Here is a 14518-nt window from a genome sequence, read left to right on the forward strand (position 1 = left end):
CGGAGCTCCCCAGACACCAATCTGCTGCGTTATGCATGTCGGGCGGTAATGATCTTGAGCGAGGCGTTTTATGGCTATGCAGACGTTAATTTGATGAGATGGGGGGTCCACGCCTCCACCTCGAACCCCGGGGCGGGGCTCCAGGTGGCTGGGGAAGAGCCGCCCAGGCCGACAGCCCCCTGGAGTGGCCGGGGCCAGCTGCAGAGGACGCTGACCTGCGGGCGCCCTGCCCTGCCCCGCCCCGGCCAGACCTCAGGCTGCGGGAGGCGTGGGTCTGGGCTGTGTCCCACCCGGGAAGCCCTTCTCAGCTCCAGGGAGGGTTCCCAGCGCTGTCTTGCTGGGCGGGCACGTCCCCGGGCCCGCGGTCCTGGCCAGGGGCTCTGCTGTGTGGGCAAGTGGCTCGGCGCAGGCTCCGCCCACAGCAAGACGCACAGGGTCGAGGGGCCCGGGACGTGGCGACCCGGAGCAGCACGTGTGCGCGAGGCTGGGACTCGGCCGGTCGCAGCGGCTCTTCCCCCACCCCGACTCCCAGTCCGGGAGCAGAGCGCCCCCCCCCAAGTCCCGGCTGTCCTGGAGCTGGGCCACAACCAGGCCACAGCCACACGCTGACGCCTCTGCCGCGTGGGGGTCGCTCATTCATTCACTCTGCTGAGCCCCGATGGGGTGATTCATTCATTCACTCTGCTGAGCCCCGGTGGGGGTCGCTCATTCATTCAGTCACTCTGGGCTCTGGGCGGGGTGACACAGTCACAGCACACAGGCAGTCGGTTTGGAGATGCTCAGTGCTACCCCGTGACTGTCCACCCCCAGGAGACCTGCCTGTAGAAGGGGGTCCCTGGGTGCTGGGCTGAGAGGCGCAGGGTAGGGGGATGCAGCCAGGAAGACCCTTGGACAAGAAAGGGGGATGCAGCCAGGAAGACCCTTGGACAAGAAATCAGTGTGCGTGTATAGTGTGTGTGGTGTGTGTGTGTGGCGTGTGGTGTGTGTGTGTGTGGTGTGTGTGGTGTGGTGTGGTGTGTTTGTGTGTATGGCAGGTTGGATGGGGTTCCAGCCTGACATGGGGGAAGAGGGAAGTTTCTCGAGGACACACAACACACACACACACTCCATACACACACACACACACACACACCCTACACTGTGCTGAAAGGCAAACTCGCAGCGGGCTGCTCCCGTGGGAAGGGGAGACGCTGATGGAAACAGCAGGAGGCTCTGGCCCGCGCGTGGCTTGCCTGGGCCTTGAGGCCTTTTCATTTGTCTGGTTTGAGGAGTGAGTCGGATTGGAAGCTGTGGGATGGGTATGAGGACGGGTGTCGCGGCTGTGTGGGCCGTCTTGGAGCACTGTCAACCTGGAGCACCCTCGGTGCTCCCTCAGTGGTGGTTAGGGCCACCCCTGGCGTGCTCAGGGTTCATCCCAGCGGGGCTCAGGGAAGCTGAGGGGGTGCGAGAAATCACACTCGGGCAGTGCCCTGCCCGGGTCACTCTCCCCGGCCCCCAGAAGGGTCACGTGAGCCAACCCTGATTGCAGAGCAGGAACCGCCTTGAGGGTTGGAAGTGGGGTTGGGTGGGGGTCCTGGCGTGTCCCAGGGCTGCCGGCCGGAGAGCCAGACGAGGGGGACCGTGTGTGCGTCTCTCGAGCAGTGGGTACACGGGGTGTGCCTCGATGGGATACGCAGGAGAGTGTCCAGTGGCCACAGGCGCTGACCGCTTCAAAGCTCCAAGTGGGCCTTAGTCTCACGCCTGTTTCCTGTTCCTCCCGCCCCCACCCTGGATCTGCGTGTCTGACCCCCGCTGCTGTGCGCGGCACGCGGGTTAGGTTCCCGTGGGGCGGGGGGAGCCGGGTACCTCTCTCCCGACACGGGCCGCCTGCCCGGCCGGGGGACAGGACCGAGCATCGATTTCTCTGCTCGGGGACCGCAGTTTTAAGTTCCAGGCCCGAACCCCGAGCCAAGGACAAGGAGGCTTATCTGGAAACTCTAGTTTCGCTGCCTCGGTCGGTCACTTAAGGAGTTTAGCCCGCGAGCAGACCCCGATAGAGAGCTTGACCCTGGCCTCCTTCCCGGGGGCAGCTGGGACGAGGGGTGTGCTGAGCGCGGGGTGCTCTTGGGGCCCCTTCTCTGGGGGTCACACGGTGATGCCCGGGGGTTGCTCCTGCACTGCCTCGTGGGCTCACCTTCGGGTGCTCTGCATGTGAAGGAGGTAGATTTCCGGGGACCCAAGTGACATTTTTGTGGAAACAGGGCGGTGGCCAGGTCAGCAGTGGCCCAGGCGGGGCCCTGGCACCCTCTTCCCAGGCTCCTCGTGGGGGCTGGGCAGTGAAGGGCCACCCAGGTGACGCCCGAGGAGGCCGTTGAGCCAGAGCGGTGCTGGTCGCCCTGGAAATCCGAGACAGAGAAGAGCGAGGCCTTCCCCGAGGCCCACAGCCCCCTCCCAAGGTGGAATGTTCTAGAAAGCCCTCAGACGGGTGCTGGGAAGACCGTAAGACCCCCGGAGCCCGTGAGGCCCTTCCCTGGAGGCGGCACCGGCCGGGGGGGCACAGCAGAGGCCGTGGCCCAGCCCTGGGTCTCCTGTGCGACTTTGTGGGCGGTGAGGGGCCTGGGCACTGCAGCGTCCACCTCCGGAGGCCGCGGAGCACGCGAGGCCTGGGCCCTCCTCTCCCTCCCCCTCCTCCCCTTCCTCCTCCCTGCCCTCCCCTCCCCCTCCCCTGCCCCCTCCCCCCACCCCGCACCCCTGGCTGTTCAGTGCTTCCTCTTCCCTGTGGCCCTGACCTCCTGGGCTGTCCAGTGCCTGTAACCTTGCCCATCACGGCCCCCGAGGCTCGCCGCGGCCCCTGTGACAGGGTGTGTCCACTCTGAAGTCCAGCTGGGGCTGTCCCGACCCTAAGCTGCATCTCCCGCAGTGGTGCCTGGTGCCACGTGCCATGGCCTGAGTCCCTGGAGCATCTCTGGCATGGCGGGAGCGTTCCTGGTCCCTCTGCCGCTGAGCTTGGGTGGCCGCCCCTGGGGAACCCCACAGACACTCGCTCCCGCCCTGCAGCCCAGGGTGCTGGGTGTGGAAGTGAGCACTGGAGTGCAGAGTTCAAATTCCGGAGTCCCCGCCTGCATCCCTAGTACCACGAGGTGTGGCCCAAGCACCGCTGGGTACGACCTAACGTTAGACTCGAGGGCAAAAGAACGTCTGTGGTTCTGTTCTGGGCCACACAGCAGTGCTCAGGGCTGGCTCCTGGCTCAGTGCTCAGGGGTCACTCCCAGTGGAGCTGAGGGACATGCTTGGTAGCACGGGTTGACGTGGGTCGCAAAAGCAAGGCAGACGGCTCACCCGCCTCACCGGTGATGTCTCTCCAGCCCCAGAGAACTTTCCTGGGCACCCCGGAGCCCCCTTCCTCATGGGGATCCCGCAGGCGCTCGTGGAGGGGCTCCAGCCACCCGGGGTGGGCTGGGCGCCCCCAGTGCTGGCAGGGGGAGCTGCTGCTGCTGTTGGTGTGAGAGCGGCCGGTCACTGGCCACCGGGCTCTGGCCGGCCTGTACTCGGCCGACCCCTGCGAGCCTCATCCTCCGCCTCTGCCCCCCACCCCGCCCTTGCCCCCCTGTGGGGCCGCCGGACCTGAGGCCGGCAGAGCCGGGGTCCAGGCCCACCTCTGCCCCAACCACGCGTAGTGGACAGAGCCGGGCCTGGAGGACACCTCTCACCCAGGCCGTGTCCGGGCGGGGGCCCGGCAGGGGGCCGAGGTGGTGGGTTCCCCACGTGGGGCTTGGTGCTCGGTGCCATGCTCCCGGCCTCGAGACCGAGGGAAGCAGCGGGCCTCGGAACGCAGGGCGCTTTAATCACCTAATGGCGGGGACACCGGACACCCCAGCTCGGGTGTCCGCGCCTGGCCACGGCCTGGCCACGGCGCTCCAGCCGCGCTGGCCCCGCTTCTCCAGGTTGCGGCCGGAGCACTTGAGAACAATGAAATATGCATGGCACCGCGCGGCCCGTAAGCGCGCAATTAGCCGCGTAACTCGAGCGGGGGAGCCGCTCTCGGCCCGCGGCTTCCCATTAGTTAAATGCGTTTTGTACGTCCTCATCCCATCAAATCAACTAACACTTCCTTTAATTGGTTCATGAATTATACAGCCGGCCCGCATTATAATTTAATCGCCTGTAAACATTCATAGGCCCCTCCGTAAAGTGGATCGCGCTCATTAATTCGTTAATTTCAGCAGATGGAAGGGGAGGTGGGGTGAACGGTGGCGGCAGGGCAGAACGCCCTGGGCAAGGGGAGAAGGGGACAGGTGGGGGGGGGGGTGCCGGGGCTTGTAAGGGCTGTCAGGGACTCAATCTGCGGGCTGTCAGCGGCCGGCCCGCCCCGGCCCGCGGCCCGGCTCGGCGCGGCGCGGGGGATGCGCACCCAGGCTTGTCAGCCGTCTTTAAACATCAAGCCAGCGGGTAAACCGAGCCCAGTGTAAATTAATTCTTGTCTTACGGCCCCCCTTTCTCTGTCCCCATGAATATTTCATCGCGGGCGGCATAAATATTAATTCTAATAGCTCTGCACAGTGGTTATTATTTCTGTTTTATGACAAATATTCATAAAATATTCAGGACCCTGTTTTAGAACATTTACACACTTGATTGTGAGTCTCCCCCGTTCCCGAGGACACTGTGAACATATTGGGGTTCTCGCGATGGGCTTTTCCCCCTTAATTAATACCGCGGCTGTTAATATTTCATCAGCTTTTGGGTGTTCCAAGCGTTAAGCCTATTTATTAGCTCGGAAGGCCGGGGGGCATGTTCTCCCTTCCGTCTGTGAAATGGGCCGCCCCGGCGCCTGGCCCACGCTCGCGCGTGTCTGCTCCCGGACCCTTCGGCAGAGGGGCTGGCGGCCGCCCAACCTGCCGTAATGAAATTCTTGGAAGATGCCGCTGCAATATTTATGCAAGGATTTGACATAATTTTGGAGTAATTAAAGTGTGGCTGAACCAACACGGGCAGACGCCGCGGGCGGCAGCTGGGTGGGCGCGAGGGAGCCTTGGAGTTCGCGGGACCCGTCCGCCACCGGGGGCGACCCTGGCCGGCGAGCTGAGGAGGGGCCCGTCCCTGGGAGCCCGGGGGCCCTCCCGCGATGGGGGACACGGTGAGGCGGCGGCTCTGGCGGCCGGGGAGGGGGTGGTGCTGAGGCAGGGAGAGGAGGCGGAGCGAGAAGCTTCTGGAAGCGGCTCCGGCAGAGAAGGGCCAACGCTCCCCTCCCGGCCGCACCGCGAGCACCTCCGCCAGGTGGGGGAAGCCCCCCACGGGGCCGCCGCCAGCGGACACGGGAATTCAAACGGCACGTGATCACAGAGGCCGGGAAGGACGCCCCCCACCCCCGCCCCGCAGCTGCATCAGCAGTGCAGCTAATTACCACGCATGGCCATCTCGGCACGTGGCCTGGCCAAGCACGTGGCCGTCTCAGCACGTGGCCTGGTCAAGCACTGGCCATCTCAGCACGTGGTCTGGTCAAGCACTGGCCATCTCAGCACGTGGTCTGGTCAAGCACGTGGCCGTCTCAGCACGTGGTCTGGTCAAGCACTGGCCATCTCAGCACGTGGTCTGGTCAAGCACTGGCCATCTCAGCACGTGGTCTGGTCAAGCACTGGCCATCTCAGCACGTGGTCTGGTCAAGCACTGGCCATCTCAGCACGTGGTCTGGTCAAGCACGTGGCCAGCCTTAGCTTGTGGCCTGGTCTCAGCACGTGGCCCATCTCAGCACGTGGCCTGGTCAGCACGTGGCCATCTCAGCACGTGGCCGTCTCAGCACGTGGCCTGGTCAAGCACGTGGCGCAGTGCGCGCTCTGAGGTGAAGGGGCGGGCCCAGGTGATAAACGTTTTGCAGAAAAGCCTTTAACTCATTAAGCAGCGAAACTGACAGCCCCGTGAGGAGGCGGCAGGGTGGGGCGCGCGGGCGGAAGCTCCTGCCCCGCCTCCAGGGGCCTCCAGGGCGGGCCTGCCCCCCACCCCCCCAACTCAGCAGGAAGGCGGGAAGCGCAGCCCCCTCTCCGGTCCCGCCCCCGCCCGGCCCCTCTCTGCCATCGCCACCTGTGTGCAGCGCGAAGGACTCCGGGTAGCCACAGAACCTCACCAGCCGCAGAGCCGGGAGGCTCAGAGAAGCTCGAACCCGGGCCTGCTGGGCCAAGGATTTACCGGGAGGTGCTGGCCCTGCACAGAGCCGACCGGGTTCCGTTCTGGGCACTGCCAGCCTGCAGTGAGCCCTGAGCACTGCTGGCGTGGCACGGAGGGAAGGGAGAGAGGGAAGGAGCAAGGAAGGAGAGAGGGAAAGAAAGGAGGGAGGGAAGGAGGGAGGGAAGGAAGAGGAGGAGGGGGGGAGGCAGAGAGGCCACTGGGCACAGCCCTGGTCTTCCATGGCGTCTCTGGGCCCTGGGGCGGGGTCCGGCTCTGGCCGAGTTAGTTCTGGGCGGCGGGGCAGACTGCAGTGGATGGAGTTGTTCAGGAAGCCGCAGGGTCGGGTGCGAGCGGGGCACGGGGCGGGCGGGGCCAGGGGCCGGCTGGGGCGGGGGCTAAGCGCCGTGTTTCCCCGGGGCTGTGCTGGCCCGCGGAGCTGACCCCGGGGTGGTGCCCGCAGGCTGCAGGGGCCAGCGGGGTCCAAGTCCTCGGAGGGCGAGGACAGGGGGAGGACAGGGGGGAGGGCGGGATGGTGTGCCCAGCGGAGGGGTCTCGGAGGAGGAGGACAGGGGGGAGGGCGGGATGGTGTGCCCAGCGGAGGGGCCTCTCCTCTGGCTGGGCCTGGCTGGGCTGTCCCCTGCGCGGGGCTGCCCTGCCCAGCGCCCAGAGCAGGTCTGCGTGTCCCTGGCCCCGTGGGCTTGACCCCGTGGGCAGTGCAGTCCCGCGGAGGCCGCCGGGGCCTGGGGTGCAGACACCGCCGTGTGGTGCCTCCCGCGCCCGCGCCTGGGCGAGGGGCTCCCGCGGCGGCTTCTCTGCGCGGAGACCTGGGGGTGAGTCCAGGACCGAGACCTGAGGAGACTTGGAGGAAGGAAGGAAGTGGCCGGGCGGGGCCGGGGCGGGAGGGACAGCACGGCGGGGCGCTGAGTTGACTCCCGCGCCCAAGTGCTCCCCCTACACCACAGGGCCGACCCCTGAGCACCGCCGGGCGGGCACTCCAGGGGACAGCGGTGCTCAGGGCAGTGCTCCCGCACCCCGAAACCGCCTCCGCCTCGGCCCAGCAGCAGCTGTTCCCCCACATTGTTGTCCCCACGTTCTGACCCGCTGGGCCCCGGGAGCCCCCCAGTGTCCGTCCTTCGCCAGAGCCACTCCCCGCCCGGAGGCTGTGGGTGCTGAGCGCCACCATGGCTGTGCAGGGGTGCCCGTGGCCCCCGGGCCCTGTCCCCAGAGTCTGTGGGGCGCTGGCTGCTCCTCCCTGGTGGGGCCGGCGAAGTCTGTGCCGGACACACACGGGCGCCTCAGTGTCCCACGCAGGGATGGTGGTGCCTGTGTGCCCCGCGTCTGTCCCCCAGCCCAGGTGTTCTCCCGGGAGGCGCCCGTGGTGGGCGCACAGGGGCCCGCACGCTCGTCCCTCGGGGGGAGTTTGCTCTGCCCAGTCACGCCCGGACCAGTGAGGGGAGGGCGCGGGGCCCCGGTGGACACTCAGAGCTGGCCGGCACCGTCTCGCATTTGACCAGAGGGTGCTGCGGGGCCGCCCGGTCTGGCCTGGGTGGGCCGCCTCCCGCGGGGAGGGGCTCGTGTCCCCGCGGCGTGGCTGTGTGCTGGTGACGGAATTGTCCCGATGAGCCGGACAGGGCCCTGACCCGGGAGGACGGGCAGTCTGGGCGCTGGTTCCCGGAGCTGGGCACAGACGCAGCCACAGGCTGACCTCTAGGCCCGAGGGGCCCCGGCCGCGTCCTCTGCCCCCTGGCCGCAGCCAGTGGCTTCCTGCGCAGCCTCACCCCGAGTGGCCCTTTCCCAACCCCCCAGCGCAACCTGGCAAATGGGCTCGTTCTGCCCTGCCAGCTGCGGCCGCTGCCCGCCCTTGTCAGCGCTTTAACTCGCCCGCCTCGGCGTGTGCCCGTCTGCAGGGGTGCGGGGGCTGGTGGGGGAGCAGAGGGATGTGTGATGCCCCAGGGTGTCTGCACGGTGCCCGTGTGGAGCCCGCGGGTGCTTGCGTGATACCCAGGAGGGCTGCCGCCGTCAGCCTCACGCTGCTCCTCGGCGGACACGAGGGGCCCGTGTTGGGGCATGTGGGGTGCCGAGAGGGGGGCCACACTCCCTGGGGTGCCGCGAGGGGGCTCCACACTCCCTGGGGTGCCACGAGGGGGGCCCACACTCCCTGTGGGGTGCCGAGAGGGGGGCCACACTCCCTGGGGTGCCGTTAGGGGGGCCCACACTCCCTGTAGGATGCCATGAGGGGGCTCCACACTCCCTGGGGTGCCGCGAGGGGGCTCCACACTCCCCTGCTGGGGGCAGGCGGCTGTCCAGTGAGTCTGGGCCTCTGGATCCAAGTGGGGGAGCCCGTCAGACTCCGGGGGGCCCCGGCCACGTTGCCCGCTCCTGTGCAGGCCTGGACAGAGCCACGTGTCCCAGCCAGCCGCCGCCCGTGCCGGGAAGCACCGAGCCCCCAGCCGCGCCCAGCACCCCCGGCCACTGAGAATCACACGGGCCTCCTGTGGGTCTGCGCGGGGCCGGGCGTGGCCTCTGGCCGGTGACTGGCCTGGCTCCTCATCACGCCGAGACCTGCTGGTCAGCGTGTTGTCATTGTCAGCTCACAGACCGCGGGCCTGTCCCGTTAGCTTCGCGCCCGTGTATCTCACTCTGATGCGAGGGTAGTGAGCTGAGAGACGGTCAGTCTCCTCCTGTGCACGGCTCTTCCTAGCCTGGGGGTCACTAGGTACTAGTGTTAGTAGCATCTTTGGAAAGGCTCGGGGCGTCTCCCGGCCACTCCCCTGCAGGGGTCGCTCTCCCCCACCCAGGGGCCCACACCACCTCCCCTGCCTTTGTGGGACAGGCCCTCTACTGGGACAGGACGGCACCTTCTATATACTATATTTTGCTCAGGTTCCTTCGCCAAAGTGGCTGTCAACGTTCGTGAGAGGTTTTCTATTATTAATATAATTTTCTTTTTATAATGTAGGAGTACTGTGATTTATTCAGCCATTGATTAAGCTGATTGAATTGGCATGAACTCCACATTACTTTTTTGTTATTCTGTTCTGAATGTTAATTTTATTTTATTTTATTATTATTTTTTAGTGAAGTAACAGATTTTACTTAGAGGCTTTTTGAGGGAAAGAGGAAGGTAAGTGGGAGAGAGAATAGTAACAGTAACGCGCTCAAGAGAGAACACGGGCTTCTCCAAGGGTGGAGAGAGCTCTACACACATCCCAGCACTAGACACGAAAGCATGAAAGTCCACATCTCAAGGGGGAGATGCAGGCGACACGTGTGCTCGGCCACAATGGCGCAAGCAGCACATGGGCTCGGGCAGCATATGCGCCTCCCTTTTTTTTTTTGATTCACCGTGAGATAGTTACGAAGCTTTCGTGTTTGAGCTTCAGCCATGCAATCATCAAACACTCGTCCCTTCACCAGTGCACACTTTCCACCACCCAAGTCCCCAGTATTCCTCCCCCCACCCCCAGCCTGTGTGGCAGACAATTTCCCCCATACTCTCTCTCTACTTTGGTCACATTCGCTATTTCGACACCAGTCTCACCACCACTCAGACCTGATGAAAAGGCAGTGCCAGACGATTTGTGTTGCTTGTCAAATAGAATGTCCAGGAAATGCTGTGTCATTCTCTCCTGGGAGCTTTAGTTTATAGTCTCTGGGTCTTGGCCATTGATGAGATCACATGGCACCGGGGCAGTTTGTGGGTGTGACTGCCCAGCTACTGGAAAACTGGGGACCTGGGGGAGAAGGCCCAGTCCTGATCCAAGCGGGCTTGGCGATCTCAGTCACGGGTTCCTGTATTTCTGGGTTTTCCTGCCGGTCTGCTCTTGAGTGAGGCTCATCCCCTCCTAGGTGAGGCTCATCCGAGCATGTGGAGAGTGGCCTTGGACATGGCGGTGCCTGGGTTCTGGAGGTTTTCCACTGCCGGGGTTCTGCTTGGGGCAGGGAAGGAAACTCAACCCGCCCCTCTCCGAGGTGCCTGGTGAAGACAGCCTGGCATGGGGTCACACCATTCTGTGGCTCTCTCTCTTTTTTTTTTTTTTTTTTTTGCTTTTTGGGTCACACCTGGCGATGCACAGGGGTTACTCCTGGCTCATGCACTCAGGAATCACTCCTGGTGGTGCTCAGGGGACCCTATGGGATGCTGGGAATTGAACCCGGGTCGACCGCGTGCAAGGCAAATGCCGTACCCGCTGTGCTATTGCGCCAGCCCCTCTGTGGCGCTCTCTTCCGGTTTATAGTTCATAGTCTCTGGGTCTTGGCCATTGATGAGATCACATGGCGCCAGGGAAGTTTGTGGGTGTGACTGCCAAGCTTCTGGGAAACTGGGGACCTGGGGGGAGGATGCCCAGTCCCGATCCAAGTGAGCCTGGAGCTCTCAGTCATGGGTTCCCACCTACCTCTGCGCTACACGCCCTAATTGCATCTTTTGATCTCTTTTGAGATTTATGGGTCTCTGAAATAAGGCCAATAAATGAGCTTATATAGCTGAGCCGGAGGTGGTTTGTGGGCATGGTTTCCACATACCTAACTTTTGGCGGTTTAATTTCCTGGTAAGCTTGGCCCTAAGTTGTTGGGGTCTGGTCAAAGGCACAGCAGCAACTTTGGGGTATCTGGAAGCCTGAGGGCACCATCAGGCTGCTGATGCACTCGCCCCGCAGGCGCAGGCTGACCTGCTGGCGGCACCGTATCTCCTATTAATATAATTTTTCTTCTTTAGTGTAACCATTCCATGAATTATGTGAACTGAGTTACAAACGTTCAGGCTGACTTTTGTTTTCAGACTGAGCCCCACGTAATTTAATATATTAATATTTTAATGGATTGCTGGATTCAACCTGTTAGAGGCTTTTTTGGGGGGGCGTGGGGAATCCACACCTGGCGCTGCTCAGGGGGGTGCACTCAGGAATCCCTCCCGAGGTGCTCAGGGGGCCCCCTGGGGTGCCGGGACCAGCCCCCAGTGAGCCGCGTGCCCGGCAGGTGACCTCCCGCTGGCCCATGGCTCCAGCCCCGCCCCGCGAGGGTATCACCTGCTGCTTCTGCGTCTGTCTTCGCGAGCACCTTGGCTTTCTCTGGGGCCACTCCAGCCTGCTTTGGTGTCTGAGAAAAATGGGCTGACAAAATGCTTTCTGTCCGGGCCTCGTCTGTCTCAGGGGAGGCTCGCCTGCCGAGGGGTCTGGGCTGGTGCCGGCCTGGCTCGGGATGGCACTCTCCTGGCCTCGGTCCGGCCCACGCTCCCGTCTGCACAGCACCTCACTGGGGGAGCTGGGCGAGGAGCCCCGACCCGCCCCACTCGCCGAGAACTCTGCCAGCTCCCCAGGCCGCTGAGCGCTCGTCCTGGTCAAAGCTACAGACACGAAATGCACAGCTCTGCCACAGGGGCCACCCCAGGGTGCTGGGGACCGAGTCAGCAATGACGGTGCCCCCCGCCCACACACAGCCAAGTATGCCTCCAGACACACACACACACACATACCCCTGAGTGTCCACGGTGCCTGCTCACTGACCACGGTGTCCACACGCCTGTCCCTGGTGCCTGCACACCTGACCTTGGTGTCTTGTGCACCGTGTCACGCCACACCCCTGCTGCGGTGCCCACACCCCTGCTGCGGTGCCCACACCGGGCTGCGGTGAGCGGAGACTGCGGGGCCGTGATGGTGCCTCCCGCCAGCAGGGCTGCGTGAGCCGCCCGGCACATGTGGGGCACCCCGGGGAACCCGAGGCCTCAGGCTTGCCAGGCGGGCCCTTGCGCCACTGGTCCCGAAACTGGCACTGTTTTGGGAACCTGATGACAGTGCCTGATTTCCCGGCGACCTTGGGCCCTCAGGGCTGCCAGGTCCTGCCTGGCCTCAGGGCGAGGGGGCGGGTGCGCGGACAGTGGCAGCAGGACCAGGCGGTGCCCAGCCTCGCTGGACAGTGGCAGCAGGACCAGGCGGTGCCCAGCCTCGCTGGATAGTGGGGGGCCAAGCCAGCTCAGCCTCGCTGGACAGTGGGGGGCCGAGCCAGCTCAGCCTTGCCGGTGGCAGTGGTGGCAGGTGCCCCTCGGGGCCTAGTGGAGGCGCCGTCAGAGGTCACGTGCTCCCACTCCCGTGGAGCCCAGGGACCAGGTGACTCCGTCACCCACCTGCCAGCAGAGCCGCCAGGCCGGAGATGGGCGTCCGTCAGCGGGGAGCACTGCCTCCCGGGGGGCTGCCCAGAGCAGCCGCGGGGGTCTGTGCAGTGTTGGGGCTGGGGTGGGGGTGCAGGGCCCTCCCCAGTGCTCCCGGCCCGTGGCTCCTGGGCCACTCCCCCGAGCACGAGTCTCCCCAGGCTCCTCACGGGCCTCACGTGCAGAGGCCACGGCCCGTGGACGGGCGGGTGAGGCCCCGAGAGCTCATTGCTCGCCCTGCTGCTCTGGCCCCCCTGGTGGTCCCGCAAGTCATGAAAACAACCGAAACCCAAAGACCCACCTGTGAAGAACTTCTGGAACATTCCATCACTCATGTTCACCTTCTCGGCTTCAAACACATTCTCTGCCAAGCACTGGGGTCTGCCCCGGGTCCCCTCCCCTTGGGGTCCCACGCCCTGGGCTGGGAGCCCCTCATGCCAGCCATGAACGGATGGGACCTCTGAGTGCCCAGGGCCACGGGGCCGTGACTGCCCGCCCCGGCCGCCTGTCCTCACAGGGTCTTCATCCTCAACGTCCCGCTCGACACCATCATGGAGCGGCTCACCCTGAGGAGGACCGACCCCGTCACGGGAGAAAGGTCAGTGCCAGCTGACAAGGGCCGGCACTGGCGACACAGACAGAAGGTTCTGGAAAGGGGCTTCCCCCAGCCACGTCCTCGGGCAGGGCCTGACTCCTCAGGCAGTCACGAATGCTTGTCCCTCGGTGCTGGGGCTGCCCCGGGGGTCCTGGTCAGCCCTCCCTGCCGCTTCCTGCTGGGATGCCCTGCCCCGGACCCCCTGGCATTGGTCACTGCCGGGGCCCATAGCCCTTTCCCCGTGGGGGGCCTCTGGGGGTCTCTGCGCGCCCAGGTACCACCTCCTGCACAAGCCGCCGCCCACCATGGAGGCCCAGCAGCGGCTCCTGCAGAACCCGCAGGACGCCGAGGAGCGGGTCAAGGCCAAGCTGGACCAGTACTACAGGAACTCGGCCGAGCTGGAGGCGTGCTACCCCGGGGCCATCACGCTCAACGGCGACCAGGACCCCTACACGGTCTTCGAGTACATCGAGAGTGGGGTCATCAACCCGCTGCCCAAGAAGGTCCACTGAGGGGCTCGGGGCAGGGGCCCCCTCCCAGACACCCCCCACCCCGACATTCTGGAACTCTGCCACGCCAATAAAGCACGCTGGCATGAGCCAGCGAGGCCACGTGTCCAGTTGGGAGACTCGGGCAGTTGGGACTGGGGATGGGCGCCCCCGCTGGCCACCGCGATGCACGCACTGCAATGAGGTACCAGCAGAGGGCGCTCCCGGCCCCCAGCGGAAGCCACAGGGCGCAGACTGGGACTATGGACCCAGTGTGACCACAGAGCCCCTCGGAGTGGGGGGAGAAGCCCACAGGAGCAGGTGGGACCAGTGGGGCCACCTGGGGGCCCCGAGAAGGGCACCAGGGAAGCTGCTGGGGTGTGGGAGCGAGCGTGCAGGAGAGGGGCTGGACTCAGTCCACGCCTATCCTTAATGGACTGGTTAGCTGGACAGTGGACACTATGGACTATGTGGGGGTGACTGCCTGGGGCTGCATCCTGCTGAGCCCGGCTGCCGGCACCCCACATCCCGAGTGGGTCTGAGGAGGAAGAGGGGCTCTGGCTGCACCTGGTGTCCAGCCGCCGTCCTCCTGCCCCTGCATGCAGCCTCCATGGGTTTGGTCCCGGCACCACATACTGTCCCCGAAGCCCACCAGGAATGAGCCCTGAGCACAGAGCCGGGAGTCAGCCCTGAGCACTGCTGGATGAGGCATAAAACCAACAAAGCTTCCCTGTGTATATGGAGGCTTATTTGTGAGGAAAAAGAGCCTCGCTTTTCCCAGCATGGGGGGCTCCAGGTCTGTTAGTGTTTGGGGAGGGCACCCTTGGCTGCACCGGGGGCAGCCCGGAAGCTGCTGCTCTCGAGGCTCGGGCTGGGGGCCGAGCCCCTGTGGAATTCTCTCCCAACCAGGCAGCGGCTGCGAGTGGGAGGGCCGGGGAGAAGAAGGGAGAGGGCAGGGAGGGAAGGGCCGGGGTGCGGGGATCCAGGGAACGCCTCCCACTGCCCTGTCCACTGCCCTCTGCTGATGAAGCCAGTGCTCACAGCAGCGGAGCAAGGCTGAGTGCCCCTGCCCCACACTGCCCCTGCCCCACACTGCCCCTGCACTGCCCCCAGCGCTGCACACCCCACTGCACAGCCACACGGCACACA

At 64.9% G+C, this 14518-nt stretch overlaps 1 protein-coding gene across 3 annotated transcripts in view; it reads left to right on the forward strand.

Annotated features, from left to right (window-relative positions):
• Positions 1-13529, forward strand: part of AK8 (adenylate kinase 8) — a 61922-nt gene extending 48393 nt beyond the window's left edge. For all 3 annotated transcript variants that reach the window (XM_055126623.1, XM_055126487.1, XM_055126559.1), the window contains 2 exons: positions 12804-12884; positions 13156-13529. In XM_055126623.1, the coding sequence (XP_054982598.1) occupies positions 12804-12884; positions 13156-13393 (319 nt within the window). In that variant the 3' untranslated portion in view covers positions 13394-13529. The remainder of the gene's footprint in view (positions 1-12803; positions 12885-13155) is intronic.
• The last annotated feature ends 989 nt before the right edge of the window (positions 13530-14518 follow it).

This window comes from Sorex araneus, chromosome 1 (assembly GCF_027595985.1).
Source record: "Sorex araneus isolate mSorAra2 chromosome 1, mSorAra2.pri, whole genome shotgun sequence".
NCBI classification, from domain to species: domain Eukaryota; kingdom Metazoa; phylum Chordata; class Mammalia; order Eulipotyphla; family Soricidae; genus Sorex; species Sorex araneus.